At 52.6% G+C, this 12,973-nt stretch overlaps 1 protein-coding gene across 1 annotated transcript; it reads right to left on the bottom strand.

Annotated features, from left to right (window-relative positions):
* Positions 1-749: 749 nt before the first annotated feature.
* On the bottom strand, positions 750-10,789 carry Mapk8ip2 (mitogen-activated protein kinase 8 interacting protein 2). Its single transcript, XM_031352935.1, has 12 exons — positions 10,146-10,789; positions 9,147-9,252; positions 7,647-7,925; positions 7,432-7,528; positions 6,096-7,334; positions 5,716-5,791; positions 5,409-5,581; positions 5,206-5,315; positions 4,364-4,471; positions 4,125-4,195; positions 3,408-3,506; positions 750-3,211 (listed from the first exon to the last, which is right to left on the bottom strand). Exons 1-12 carry the CDS (start codon positions 10,208-10,210, stop codon positions 3,139-3,141), a joined length of 2,496 nt encoding a protein of 831 aa, XP_031208795.1. The 5' UTR covers positions 10,211-10,789; the 3' UTR covers positions 750-3,138.
* Positions 10,790-12,973: the final 2,184 nt, after the last annotated feature.

Here is a 12,973-nt window from a genome sequence, read left to right as displayed (position 1 = left end):
GAGGGCGACAAGAGGAATCGGGTTTATCCTCAGCCCTGAGGTTCAGGTGACTGAAAAGAAAAAAAAAAAAAGTATAACACAGAACACAAATGGATACAGTGGGTGGGGGAAGAGTCTCTTGTAAATTCAAACTTGAGTTCAAAGTGTGTGTGGTGTCCCCCGAGCAGACATAGGGTCCTTCACAAGTGATCCTTCTCAGCACTAGCCCAGTGACCAACTGTTTGATGGACTCTATGGAAGCAGTTGTGCTGTCAGCCGGAGCTGGGAGTTAGTGGGCAACACATCTGTCCTCATGGTCAGTTCCATGGGAAGTACAAAACTATGACCAGTGGTCCTGGTCTGGACTGGGTATTTTCAGGCTCTTGGCATCTGATGTGAGAAACTGAAATGAGCACACACCGTATAAGCCAGGTTAGTTTTATTCAAAGCAAAGCGATAGTACAGGTCAAATACGCTGTCAAGAGTGACCGAGGACCACGAGTGACACTGCGCTCGAGGGCTCCAGGTTGGTGCCTAGGGGCTTCTTTTATGGAGACTAGAGGAAGGAGGAGATACTACTGGCATAGTTTGGGTGGTTCTCTATTTTGAAAGGCAGGCTTGGAAAACAGAAACCCTCTGTCCAGTGCACAGGTCCCTTGCCATAATGCATTTTGTTTTAATCATATGCATGCCCAACTATGCATAGGTGTAAAATGGTAAATAGGGAATTCTCCCTAAAAGTTCATCTACAGAACATTTTGCTTTAATGCACATGTACCCCAATCCAGTTCACATCAAACCAGTCTCCTTATTTTGATATTAGACATAACTGTAATATGACAGGATAGGATCTAAAGATGAGTAATCCTTAAGGGAAGGAGAAGCTTGTCCCACTTTTCAGAGTGGGCTATCTGTGTGTCTCGGTGCAGGTGGGGGTCCTAGATTGCCAAAAGGCTGCTGGGTACACTGTTTGGAGAGGGGTGTATGTGCATAGTGCATGCAGGTGAGGATGTCAGAGTGCATTATTAGAAAAGGTGTGTAGCCTAGACCAAGCGGAGTCCCAGTTTGCTAAACTATTCCTTGTGCTTGCCTGCCTTGAAGCCAGTAAGGAAGAACCCAGGACAGGACAAGGCTTGTGGGGCAACCAGAGAGGTAGGAGGAAAGCAGCAAGGGAAGGCCACCAAGCATGTCCCACAGCTGTCCTAATTGCCAGCCAGGAGGAAAAATGCTAACCATATAAAAAACCAAAGAAGCATAGAGGGCCAGGGGAGGAAGGCCGGGCCCTTGGAGGGAAACAGGGCAGAAAGGATACAGAACTGGAGGGTGGAATGGTCTCTGCTGCAAAGCTGTATAGGTCTGGAGGCCACGCCTCCATCTCCCAGCACAGGGGTACAGGTTTCATACCGCCCCCAAGTGGCTCTCTGCCTCATTACAGCATTGCTAAGTAGCAGAAAGATAATTACAGATTTTCCTGGCTACATGGGATGTCCCAGGCACATGAGCTAAACATTGACAATTCCACAGCAGCTGGTCTTCGTCCCTGATATTCACATAAAACTGTGAATATTTCTTTGTTTGTTGGCACACTGAAGTAACCTTTAAGTAAAGATGATTTTTATAGTTACTACTCTTTTGTGGGGAGGGGAGGAGGGACAGGATTACATCAGATAGCCTAGGTTGGCCTTAAGTTCACAGTCATCCTGTCTCAGCCTCCAGAATTTTTGGATGTTAAGTATGTGCTACCATGCCAGGCTAAGACAAGGGTTTTTTATTTTTATGTAGCAAACTGTCCAAGCATCCCTTTGTTCACTGTGTGGCTCACAACCTTCACTTCTTCTCTTCCTGTAGTTCTGCTTAAGGTCAGGGGCCACCTACTATCATAAGGATCATTCCCCTGATGTTGGAGTCACTCAGGGGTCCCAGGAGAGAATCTTGGTGAGGATCTAAGGTCACCTTTTTTTTTTTCCCCAAAAAAAAAAAAAGTCACTTATTTTATTCTGGCTTACTGTGTAAGACTTTTTAAAAATACCAATTTTTGAGACATTTTGAGATACAGACATTGTTTCTCAAGTTGTTTGAGGCACACACACACACCACCACCACCACCACCACCATGATCTGACCCACGCCTCTCCCCATACTCCAAATGGGAAAGACACAGGGTATGCGGCCAGTGCTTTCATACCTGGGCTATCTCTGCAGGAAATCAAGTATGTTTGCAGTAGATGTCTGTGAGGTGCCTCCAGACACCACCTTCTGCAAGGCTCTAGCACAGCATGCAGTGATCCACCCACAACATGACTTCAGAAAGCACCGGAGGCTCCTCCCATAACCCCCTCACCCTGGGTTCTCCCTTTCCATTATCACAGGCAGTACCTGAGACCTGGACCCCACCTGGGCACCACCTTTAAAAACAGCCAGGGTCACACCAAGCAGAGTTTATTGATGCCGTGGGCGGGGGCCCACGTACACAGCAGGTGGCGCACGCAGGGCAGATACTCACTCGCTGGACTGAAGGGGTGTTAGCGGCAAAAGCAGATGACCTGTGGGGGGCACCCTTTGGGGGTGCACTCCTCCTAGCAGCATTGGGGGCTTTGGGTGAGCATCAAGAACCACCTAGTTACCCTAAGGTTCTCTTAGAAACCCCTTCCCCTCCTTCCCGAGCTCCTTGTGAGTTTGGGGGCTAGGATCCCTTCCTGTGGTCAAAGGTGGGATGATCCCTTGAGATTCACTATAAAAATTAAAATTCATTTATAAATCACAAGAGAAGGAAGGGCAGGAGGGAACCACTGGGGGAACCTGACTTCACCAGTTACCTTGAGCCTACTCCCCTCCCTCAGGTTCTACCTCCAAAAGAGAGAGCAAAGAGCAAGGTCTACAGGCACAGAAAGGGGACGAGAGACAGAGGAAAGGCAGTCGGAGGAATGGGCCAAGTGAGGACAAGAGAGGAAAAGATGCATCGGAAGAAAAATATGGCTGCTGAGGCTCCTCTCCCCAACAGCTCCCAAAAGCCACGACCTGGGGATAAAGGAGAAAAGTTCCCAGCCCAGAGACTCCCATAACGTAAGGTTCCAAATGTCCCCGATCCAGTCCTTGCTCAAGCCATGGTGGCCTTGAGATACCCAGAGCCGTGTAGACGGGAGCAGAGGGAGGTGGGTGCTACTCCAGGTAGATATCCTCTGTGGGGCAGGCAAACGCTAGGTGCTCCTGGTAGTACTCCAGGAAGGCCCGGCTGCAAAGAGGGAGACGGCAGTGCTCAGCCCGGGAAGAGGGAGGCTCTCCCCAGCCGCGCACTACTGTCTTGAGTAGCAACGAGGTCCACACAGCACCCTTTCTAGCAACCTGTAGTCATGCCCCGCCCTTCTGTGCACCTGAGCCTTCCCTTGCCCTGTATCCCCCCTGGGCTTCCGACCCATCTTCCTACTCACCCCACACTCCGCGCCACTGGTCTCATAGACTCCTGGGACACAAAGACGTGGCAGGCAAAGCGGCTTAGCAGCGGGTGCTTGGTGATGAAGCCAAAATAGCTGTGGGGACGTTGACAAAGTGGGTGTCAGAGCACCGACCTAGCCTTGGGCACCCCAGTAATACTAATAACAACTGTCGTCCAGACGAGCAGCTTGAGACTCCAGATCCTACTCCACCCTCAAACTGCGGCCAATCAGATCTACCTACCGCCCCATACCTAACAGGTGTTATGTAAAGTCTTATTAAGGCCCCATCTAAAGCACTTATATTAATTTACACATTTCATAATAGCCCTCTGAGGTAGATGCACCGATGGAGACTAAGCATAGAGAGCATTAGTGTCTTGCCGAAGGGCACAGTCTGTCTGTAGTAGCTAAGGGAGGCAGTCTAAGACCTTAGTACCAAATACCGTGTATCCCTAACCATATACAGACGTGGCACGCCAGACACTCCTCAGCCTCCACCTACTTCATAGTAAAGCAAACTAACTATCCAGCCATCACAGCTTTCCTTAGAACTCCTGGTAGTAGAACCGGGATGGATTCTGAAGCATCTCTGTAGGACTGCAGCCGGACCAGTGGCTAGCCTGACTGTCATGGACTGGTATGGGCAGGGATTGGAACAGACGGCCCTCAGCAGAGTTTGAAGGAACGCAGGGGCAACAGGTAAGTTCTTACCAGCTGTTTCGGGGATGACAGCCACAGAATGAGATGTTCTTCATCTGGAAGAAGTGGCTGCAACGCTGGAACTGGAGGTGAGCAGAGTCATCCCAGATTGGCTAGAGAAAGCCTGTGACTGTCCCTACACCGCCACGCCTCCTTGACACCCCTGTCCCACAGTTTCCTCTGGCTTGAACCACCCACCACCACCACCACCTCCAAGCCTCCCTCAGGTCCCCAGTCTGACATGCTCCCACCTCAGGTCCTCCTCCACTCAGACTCAGCTTGACCCCCCGCAGAGAGATCTCAAGGTCACAAGAGGCAGGAGGGCGCAGGTGGACCGTTAGTTTCCGGGCTGTGGCAATCTGAGGGAGAAGTCAGAGAAGAAGGTGGGGGAGGGGGCCTTGAGGAACCCAGTCATGGGCTCTCTCTCTTCATGCCTCTGTTCATTTTTAGGTTGTCTTTGTACTCTTGACACCTAAGGGCCCCAGAGACAATTCTGTCAGACAAAAGGATGACCTTGGCCATTTTTGCTCTCAGAATAAGCCAGTCATCACTCTGTACCTAGCTCGCCTCCCTTCTGTTCCAACCAGGCAGCCTCACTTGGTTCAGGCACCAAGAACTTGTTCTGCCCACACTTCCAGCCACTTTACTCACTGCCTGATCCCCATAACCTGGTCAGGGCTCTTTGATCAAGATCTGGTCTGTCCTGCTACCCATAGCTCATCAGGCGCAGTTTCTGCCATGCAGATCAGAAGGTACTGATAACTGTCCACTGAGTGAACAAGGGATTCCCAGGGAACGTCACACGAGCACTGATTTTAATTTCAGACAGAAGGTTGATGGCTTAAGGGAGGAGGAATCAGCAGAGAGGGGAAGGCTTTAGTTGAACTGACCAATAGACCCAGAGGTCAAAGAGACAGCTGCTTGGCTTTGCTCTGGATCTTTCTGATTGGGCTTCTGAATCAGGCCTGAGAGACAGCCCTATATATAATGTGTCCCTTCAAGGCCTGGAGCCACTGGAGCCATGACACCCTGTGAGACTGGAGTGACATCCAGGCAGCCTCCAGCCTGTGCCTGCCGCCATCTCCACACTGACCTTTTGCATGGCTGCACACAGGATACCGTTGCCCTGGTGACATGGCACCTCCACGGAGCCCAAGAACTGCACATCGAAGCGATCCACCCAGCAAGGGCTCCGCTTGCTCCCTGGAGGAAGTGGGGACAGGAAGTCACATAGTCAGAAGGTGCTATAGGGGGAAGTCTGTGATGACACACTTCCTCTTGTAGGTGGGATCTTACCCAGCAGGTCCTTGGCAGGACCAGGTACCGCATGGGCATAGAAGGCAGGGAACACGCCACGCTCGCCGGTGCGCATGTTGAAGCCACGAAACCAAAAGTCATCCTCTTCGGCTTCCACCAACACCGGGTCGTCCACATCCAGTTCTAGCTCATCTGGATGTCGAGGGATGAACCTGAGGTCAGGTAAGAGGTTGATTTGAGACCACGCTGGCTGAGACAAGTCACATACAAAAGTGTCCTAAGAAGTCTGTAGACTGGGCCCCGGGAGTGGGTGGAGGGACAATCACAGCCAAGGGAGTTAATGTACCTGAAGACAGCCCGGTGTGTTTGCTCTCTCTCCTCCCCATTGACCACACAGGAAAAAAGACCAAAGGACTCAGTGCCTGAGAGACAGACAAGAGAGACAGAGATGCGGAAAGTCAGGGATGCCGTGGAGAAAGAAAAGTACTGAAAAGCCTGGCCTTGGACTGGAGCCAAATCCCCTCCCTGCAACAAACTGGGCAATCCTAAGTCAAGGAAGAAAGGAAGAGCAAGCCACTAGGAGCTGACTCCCTGCCACTCGGAGATAAACACTGCCCATTGTTCTAGGGGGGGAAAAATGAATGGTCCAGCCTTGACCACCTCTAGAACTTAAGCCACCCCCCTGGACACTTTGGGGGACCTCACATCTCCCCACTTCCCACTTACTAGAGGATCGAGATGTGCTGTTGACAAAGACGTTGAGGAACTTCTTGGAGAAAGTGAGGTCGGGACTGTCAGGAGAGGCATCCTCTGGCACCTGGTCGCTGCCTAGAAATGTAGCTCCCACCTCTTCCTCACTGGCCTCGCAGCTGCTGTCCTCTTCACTGTCGTTGCCCAGGCCTGCACAGCGCCGCAGGCTCACCAGCTCTAGCTGCGTGTGCTCATCCACCACTAGTGTGTATTTAACTGCATCGTACACCAGCGAGGCATCCAGCGGCGCAGTAGGGCCTGTAGTCCTGGAGCCAGGGGGGACCACGCTATCCTCAGCATCCTGCTCATCCTCCTCATCCTCTTCCTCGTCATCCTCCTCCTCCTCCGAGCAGGCAGCAGAGCAGGAGCGGCCAGGGCGGGCAGTGCGTCCCGGAGTGGCCCAAAGCGGAGTGATGGTATCCCGTGTTGGGTTACTAAGGAAAAGGCAGGGCCCAGGCTGCGCTGGACCGAGCCGCGGTGCTGCAGGGGCCGGCGGAGGTGGCCCACAAAGGGTGTCCATGTCTACCAGCTCCACGTGGGGCCCTGCTACTGCCTCAGGGTCTTGGCAGTCCTGGGGTACCGGGTTGGCCTGTGACACCGCCTCTTCTGGCTGGCGTGGTGCAGGAGATAAGCACTGGCCAGGGCAACGAATGGGCGAGGAGCCCTCAGAGATCATGCGGCTCACCAGGTTGCTGAGCAGCCAGGGCGAGTCAGCATCCTCGCTCAGGTCAGGTTCAGACTCAGAGCCCGACTCATATTCGCTATTGGTGTCATCCTGGCCCACAGGCAGGAAGGCAGGGCGGCGGGGAGGTTCATGTAGGGGCTCCGGCTCCGGCTCAGGCTCTGAGGCTGGAGATGACGCTTCCTCGATAGAGTTGGTGAGGTGTGATGAGCGACCACTGCTGCTGCCACCGTCGCTGCTCAGCTCCAGCTCTGTCTCAGAAATGGACGAGATCATGCGCCCAAGGCGTGCGCCGCCTGCATCCTCAGAGTCCGAGCCTGGTGATGAGAGCTCCTGGCTGCTTCGCCGACCCTCGTGGCCTCCACTAGAGTGACTTCTCAAGTCAGCCTCAATACCAGGATCAGAGGACGGGGAGGCCCCACCTGATGCTGGTGGCTCTGGTGGCTGGTTCCCTTCACAGTCACAACCTGGGCGTGCAAGGGACTGTACCTCATGGTGCTCCTCTTCTGCTGGCAGGAGAGGGGCTGGCAGCTCTGCAGAGCACAGAGTTGGGTTACTGCCTCCAGAAAGCAGGCCTCCTTCAAGTCATTCCTCCCTTCCCTCGGGCTCCTGACAGCCTCCATGCCTCACCTTTAAGGGATTCCTGGGCTGGCGAACGCAGCACTGTCTCCTGCCAGGAGGACGGGGGTGCAGAGGTAAAACCTCCGTTGTTGTTGTTCAGGGAGTCCTAGGCAGGACGTGAAACAGGTATAGCTGAGGGCCACTCCATAAACAAAGATAAGGAAGGGCCTGCTACAGAAGCCCCAAACTCAACTGGAGTATATTGTATGTCTCAGGAAGCTCACCTGTGCTCCAAGTGTAGTCAGGTGGAGAGTGGTGGGTCGGAGCTTGTGGGACTCCTCTAGGGAAGGAGAGGGAATGAGGGACTCTCCAGCAAGTGCCTGTGAACCCGATCCTCCACCTGCTTTGCCCTCCCCATCGCCTTCTTCCTCCTCTTCCTCCTCTTCCTCCTCCTCCTCATCTTCCTCCTCCTCGTTGTCGTCGATCATCTCAAACTCCTGGAAGTCATCTTGGAAGGAACAGATAGGGTGTGGCTGCTCTGAGCGACCCAGGGAGAGACTGTCCTGCAGGAAGGGGGGACAAGACAGGGCTGGGCCTGAGTACAACAATCACCTGGAGTCCTGAGCATTAGAAGAAGGGGAAGCAGGAAACTGAAGTGTTCCTTCCAGCCCACTGTAACCCATCAACAGAGCGAGGTTTGTTTGATTTAAAAAAAAAAAAATCTGCTTAAGACACATATTGATTGCTATACTTCTGGAAAGGCCCCAAATTTTGGAGACGATCTCAGAGTAACCCCAACTAACCTTCCGGCTTTATTCACCCCCAAACCCCATCATGTTTACACTGCCAGTCTGCTGCTTCTGTAGCATTTTATCAGTTTACAGCTCATGGTTTACACACCAGACTGTAAGACCACCAGGACACAGGGTCACCTCCACACTGGCATACTCACCCATGGGAGCATCATCAATAAGTAACAGAAGAATATATCAATATGGAGAGAGCCTTCACTCTCATGATTCACCACATCTGTGCCAACCCCAGGGTCTCTGGCATAGCCAGTCCTTCTGCTCACAATTCCTCTCTTCCACACCCTCCTATCTAGCCCCATCTGCCTGGTTCCTGCTAACCTCGGGCTTCTATGACTTAAAATTTCCTCTGGAAGTCTCCCTGATTCCCTCAGTCGGGATTGGATTCCCTTCCCCCTCATCACACTTTGTCCAGTTGGAACCGGGCCACTGGCATATGGGTGATCACTATCTCTTACTTGTATTCACCCCCCAAACCCCACTAAACTGAAAGCTGGAGTGGAGTGGGGCTGCTATCTGGGCTCTGCTCCCAAAGCCTGCAAGCCCCCCTGCACTTGACACATGGCATTTCCTCAAAACAAACAAAAATGGAAGAATAGAGAGAGGTTAAAGGGGAAAGAGTTTAAAGAGAGATGAGATAGAACGAGGGAGGCCACAGAGGCTGCGTTTTGATAGAAACTGGAGGGTTTAGATCTTTGTGGGGAGTAATCAGAACAGAAACAGCCAAGCAAAGGCATACACATACACCTCCTCTTGTGGCACTATGCTGGGGAGATCTACTGGAGAAGGCCCTCGGAAGGGCCTACAGCATTTTAGGAAAGAAGACCGGCACCAAGGGGCGATCAGCAAGAGCAGAGGATTTTTTGCATGGAAGCCAAACTCAAGACTCCCTAAACCCACAAGAATGCTAGGGAAACTGAGCCTATGTGACCCTCTTCTTTACTCAGATCCTACACACCCAGCCCCTTTCCCCACCTTCTCGCAGTGGTCCGAGTCGTAGCTAAGGCCCAGGCCACAGTCGTCCGTGATCTCAGACAGGTCTTCATCATCAAATTCTTCCAGGCTTATGTCCTGGGGAGGCCTGAAGAGGATGCCAGAATCAGAGAGCCACCTGTCCTAGGTTCCTGACCAGAGAGCTGATCCTAAGGATATTGGTAGGAAATGTGCAGCTCCCAGCCACCACCACCCCCACTCATATGATAAAAGCCATGTCATTTTGACCCCAGGCACTGCTCTCTCCTGGGTCCCCTCCTCCACCACAGCAAATGAACCCAGAGGAGGCATCCCTCCACAAACCCCTCCCACTCCTTCCAGCTCAGCTCCCAGTCCCTGTGGGTCACAGCTTCAGCCTCAGGGGAGACACCTTGAACCAACAGGGGGAGGGGGAGCTGCGACAACAGGAGAAGGAGGGGTCCAGCTGTTCAGCTTGTGTCCCCACCCACTCCTACAGTACAGGCCTACATCCAAAGATCCAGCCTCCTCCAATCCCAACTTCCCCATCTCACCCCTAGAGCTTCAAGCTTGATTTTACTCTCTGCCGTCCTGGTGGGGGGCGCGGGGGGGGGGGAAGACTAGGGGCCAGGCCCTAGTCTCTACGGAAGGAGACATAGCAAGGCCAAAAGGACACTGGCAGGAACGGGCTAGGTGCTGAGCACCCTGCCTAAAATCCCTCAAAGGGTCAATCCAGAGACCCCACCCTTGCTAGGTCATTAGTCCTAGCTGGGTGCGGTTCCGTATCCCAACAGGGAAAGTGAATGTGTATCTGTGGGGGAGCGGCGGGGGGGGGGTCGGATGCCATTGGGTCTGCGCGACAAGGAGCAAACACGGAGGGACCCGGAGCCCAGGGTGGGGGATGGGAGCATCAGTCAGAGGCCTGCAACCAAGGAGGCGCCCAGGCCTGGGTAGTTGAAGTCGATGGGGTGGAGTGGCAGATCGAAGAGACCTACGTGAAGATGAGACCCTCCGAATGCGTACCTGCAGCCGGGAGGCGACAGCGAGTGAAAGGTGGAGAGAGAAAACATCTCCGCGCGATCCGCCATCTTCCCAGGAACCGCCGGCCGGCAGCGAGGGGGAGGGGTGAGGAGCACCGCGCGCCCTTGGTGCTCAGGCTCGCGGCCTCTGTCTCCCCACTCACCTCGTGACACGCCCTGCGACACCCGTCGGCGACACACCTCAGCGCCCTGCCAGGACACCGCGGCAGCGAGCCGCGCCGCAGGGGTGAGGGGAGGGAGTGGCGCAGGGCGGGGCCTGAGGTGGGGGCGGAGGAATGGGGGTCGAGCCGAGAGGGGATGCGGGATGCGAGGTGGTGGTGGTAGCGCTGGTAGCGGTGGTGGTGAGATTCTGGTCCGGAGAGCTGGCGTGCGGCTTGCGTGGTCCTAGCGAGGAACAGGAGAGAAGGGATAGGTGGAAGCAGAGACACGCTGGTAGACCAAAGGTTTCGGCAGGAGCCCAGAGAGATGCGGGGGGGAAATGGGTGCGGTAGTCCCAGGAGCCAGGACCTAGGCGGCCCGGGTCTGCGCGCCTCTAATTACAGTCGTGTGTAGTGCTCCTGGGAGGTGGACGGCTCGTGGTGGGTGATGGGCGAGGACTTAGGAACAGCATTCGTGTCCCGGTAAATTCGAAGAGCAGAGCTGATCAGGAAGCCAGAGCTCCTAACCCACCAGACCTAACTCTCTAGACCTCCTAACGGGTGGCGGAGGGAGCTGTCCACCCCTGGGTGCTGATCAGAGCTTGGTCGGAGCTGTTCTCCACTGGGTGCTGATGGGGCCAAAAGAAACTTCTTAAGATGTGCTGACTCCAGCTAGAGAAGTCATTATCCTGACAGTGCTAATGGGACCGGGACAGTGACTCTGCCTCAAAGGATGTGAAGAGGTCTGAAATCAGAGTCCAGAATCCAGAGGTCAACACTGAACTTTCTCTGTGTGGTACAGACTGAAGAACCCGGGCAGAGATAGCGGAGGGCACCAGAAGTTGAGGCTATATTCATCCACTGAACCACTGTTTCTTAGGGCCACCTTTGCTCTTGGCTCTGTTCTGAGTATGGAAAACCTCCAACGTGAAACACAGGCTTACTAAGGAATTCTGTGTAGAGAGAAAGGGGAGAAATGGAGCCAACTGTGAAATGAGAGAGAAGATCAAAGTGGTGATGGCCAAGCTAGAGAAGGAGGGGTAGGGAGCCTCACACTGGAATTCGTTTTGAAGGAAGGATGGGACACTAGAGTGTTAAGGCTGGAAATCACAGAGTAGAAGGGGCTCACATAGTCAGGTGGGACACCCAGCTCAACCAATTTCTTAATTTCTGAATGACCAACAAGTGTGACATTTCCGTGAAGTCTCCAGGCTTTCTCGGGATTCATTGGAATTGTACGAGCCTGAACTGATCTCAGACTGTAACTTCCACATCCCATACAACCCTCCCTCTTATCAAGTGATCACATCCAGATTCCAAAAGCATAAACAACCCGGAGAAGGATTACCTCTCAATTCTCCTGTGGAGTTTCTCTTTGGCTCCAGACGTAGAATCTAAGAATGGTACCCATCTTCATTTAGCCACCAATGTTCCAAACATGAGGCAATTGTTCAGTGCACCAGAACTCAGTTTCTCCATCTGAATAAAGGTGCTGTGACACACATAAACCCCTGGGCATAATGATTTATTAACGATCACTTAGTATCTATTCTTCAAAAGTGCAAAGTCGGGCATGGTGGCTCGTGTCTTTATCCTGGCATGCAGAAAGCAGAAGCAGGTAGGTCTCTGTAAGTCTTAGGATAGCTTAGTCTTCTTAGTGAGTTCAAGGCCAGCCAGGGATAGAGAGTGAGACACACACACACATACACACGCACATGCACACACACACACACACACACACACACACACACACACACACACACAAAGAAAAATGATGTATGAGAGGATAGCAGTGACTCACATACCTTTCTTATCGGAGCAGACTTTGGGAGAGCCTCCTGACCTGCTGACGTGGGCTTGGAGCCCTCTCATCTATTGTGCTCAATGTTTCTCAGCTTCACTGTTTTCATGTTAACTTTCCCTCCTGCCTCAACATTCATTTCTACTGCAACACTTTGACAAGTCCCTGTCTTCTTCAGCTGCACACAGAACATCTCCATTGCTGGTGTATCTTCGTTTAGATTTATTTAACATGTCTTCTCTGCCTGAGGCTCACTGATCTTAATTACATAAATCTCTACTTCATTAGTGGAAAATCTGACAACCATTACCTCTTTCCCATTATCTCTCTAAATACAGTCCCAGAGCCAACTATGGTGGTGCATGCCTGTGGTCCCAGCACTTGCTGTGCTGATGCAGGGAAAGCTCGGTTTTGAAGCCAGTCCGGGCTACACAGTGAACCTCTTGACTCAAAAAATGCAAACAGAAAAAGACAGACTCTGCTTTCTTCCAGCACTCCCACTAAACTCATGTTGGATTTTTTTGCCCCTGGCCTCCAGGACTCTTAACCTCTTATGTTTTTCATATCTATGTCTTTTTGGACACAGATATCTTCATCTGTGGATGAAGCTGTACACTGTCACCAGTTAAACTGGCCAGTGAGTCCCTGAGGTGCTCTTATCTTTGTCTCCAGAAGCCTGGGACAAGGCATATATGCCATCATGCCTGGCATTTTTGCACAGGTTCTGGGGATCAGACTCTGGTCCTCATGGTCATGAGGTAAGTACTTCCCTAAGCTATCCTCCCAAACCATAGGCATTCAGTAATGTCTAGGCATTTTTCAAAAGATTTGTTTTATTTATATGAGTACACTGTTATTGTTGTCAGACACACC

Source organism: Mastomys coucha, unplaced genomic scaffold, assembly GCF_008632895.1.
Source record: "Mastomys coucha isolate ucsf_1 unplaced genomic scaffold, UCSF_Mcou_1 pScaffold11, whole genome shotgun sequence".
Classification (NCBI taxonomy): Eukaryota; Metazoa; Chordata; class Mammalia; order Rodentia; family Muridae; genus Mastomys; species Mastomys coucha.
This window is presented reverse-complemented; position numbering and strand designations above follow the sequence as displayed.

Bases quoted from the DNA above. Each gene is read 5' to 3' on its own strand.
- Mapk8ip2 (XM_031352935.1), bottom strand. From the start codon at position 10,210: ATGGCGGATCGCGCGGAGATGTTTTCTCTCTCCACCTTTCACTCGCTG. The intron at 5,316-5,408 runs GTAAGATCCCAC...CACTTCCTCCAG, and splicing joins TCCTGCCAAGGACCTGCTGG to GGAGCAAGCGGAGCCCTTGC. The intron at 3,507-4,124 runs GTAAGAACTTAC...ACGTCCCCACAG, and splicing joins TGTCATCCCCGAAACAGCTG to CTATTTTGGCTTCATCACCA.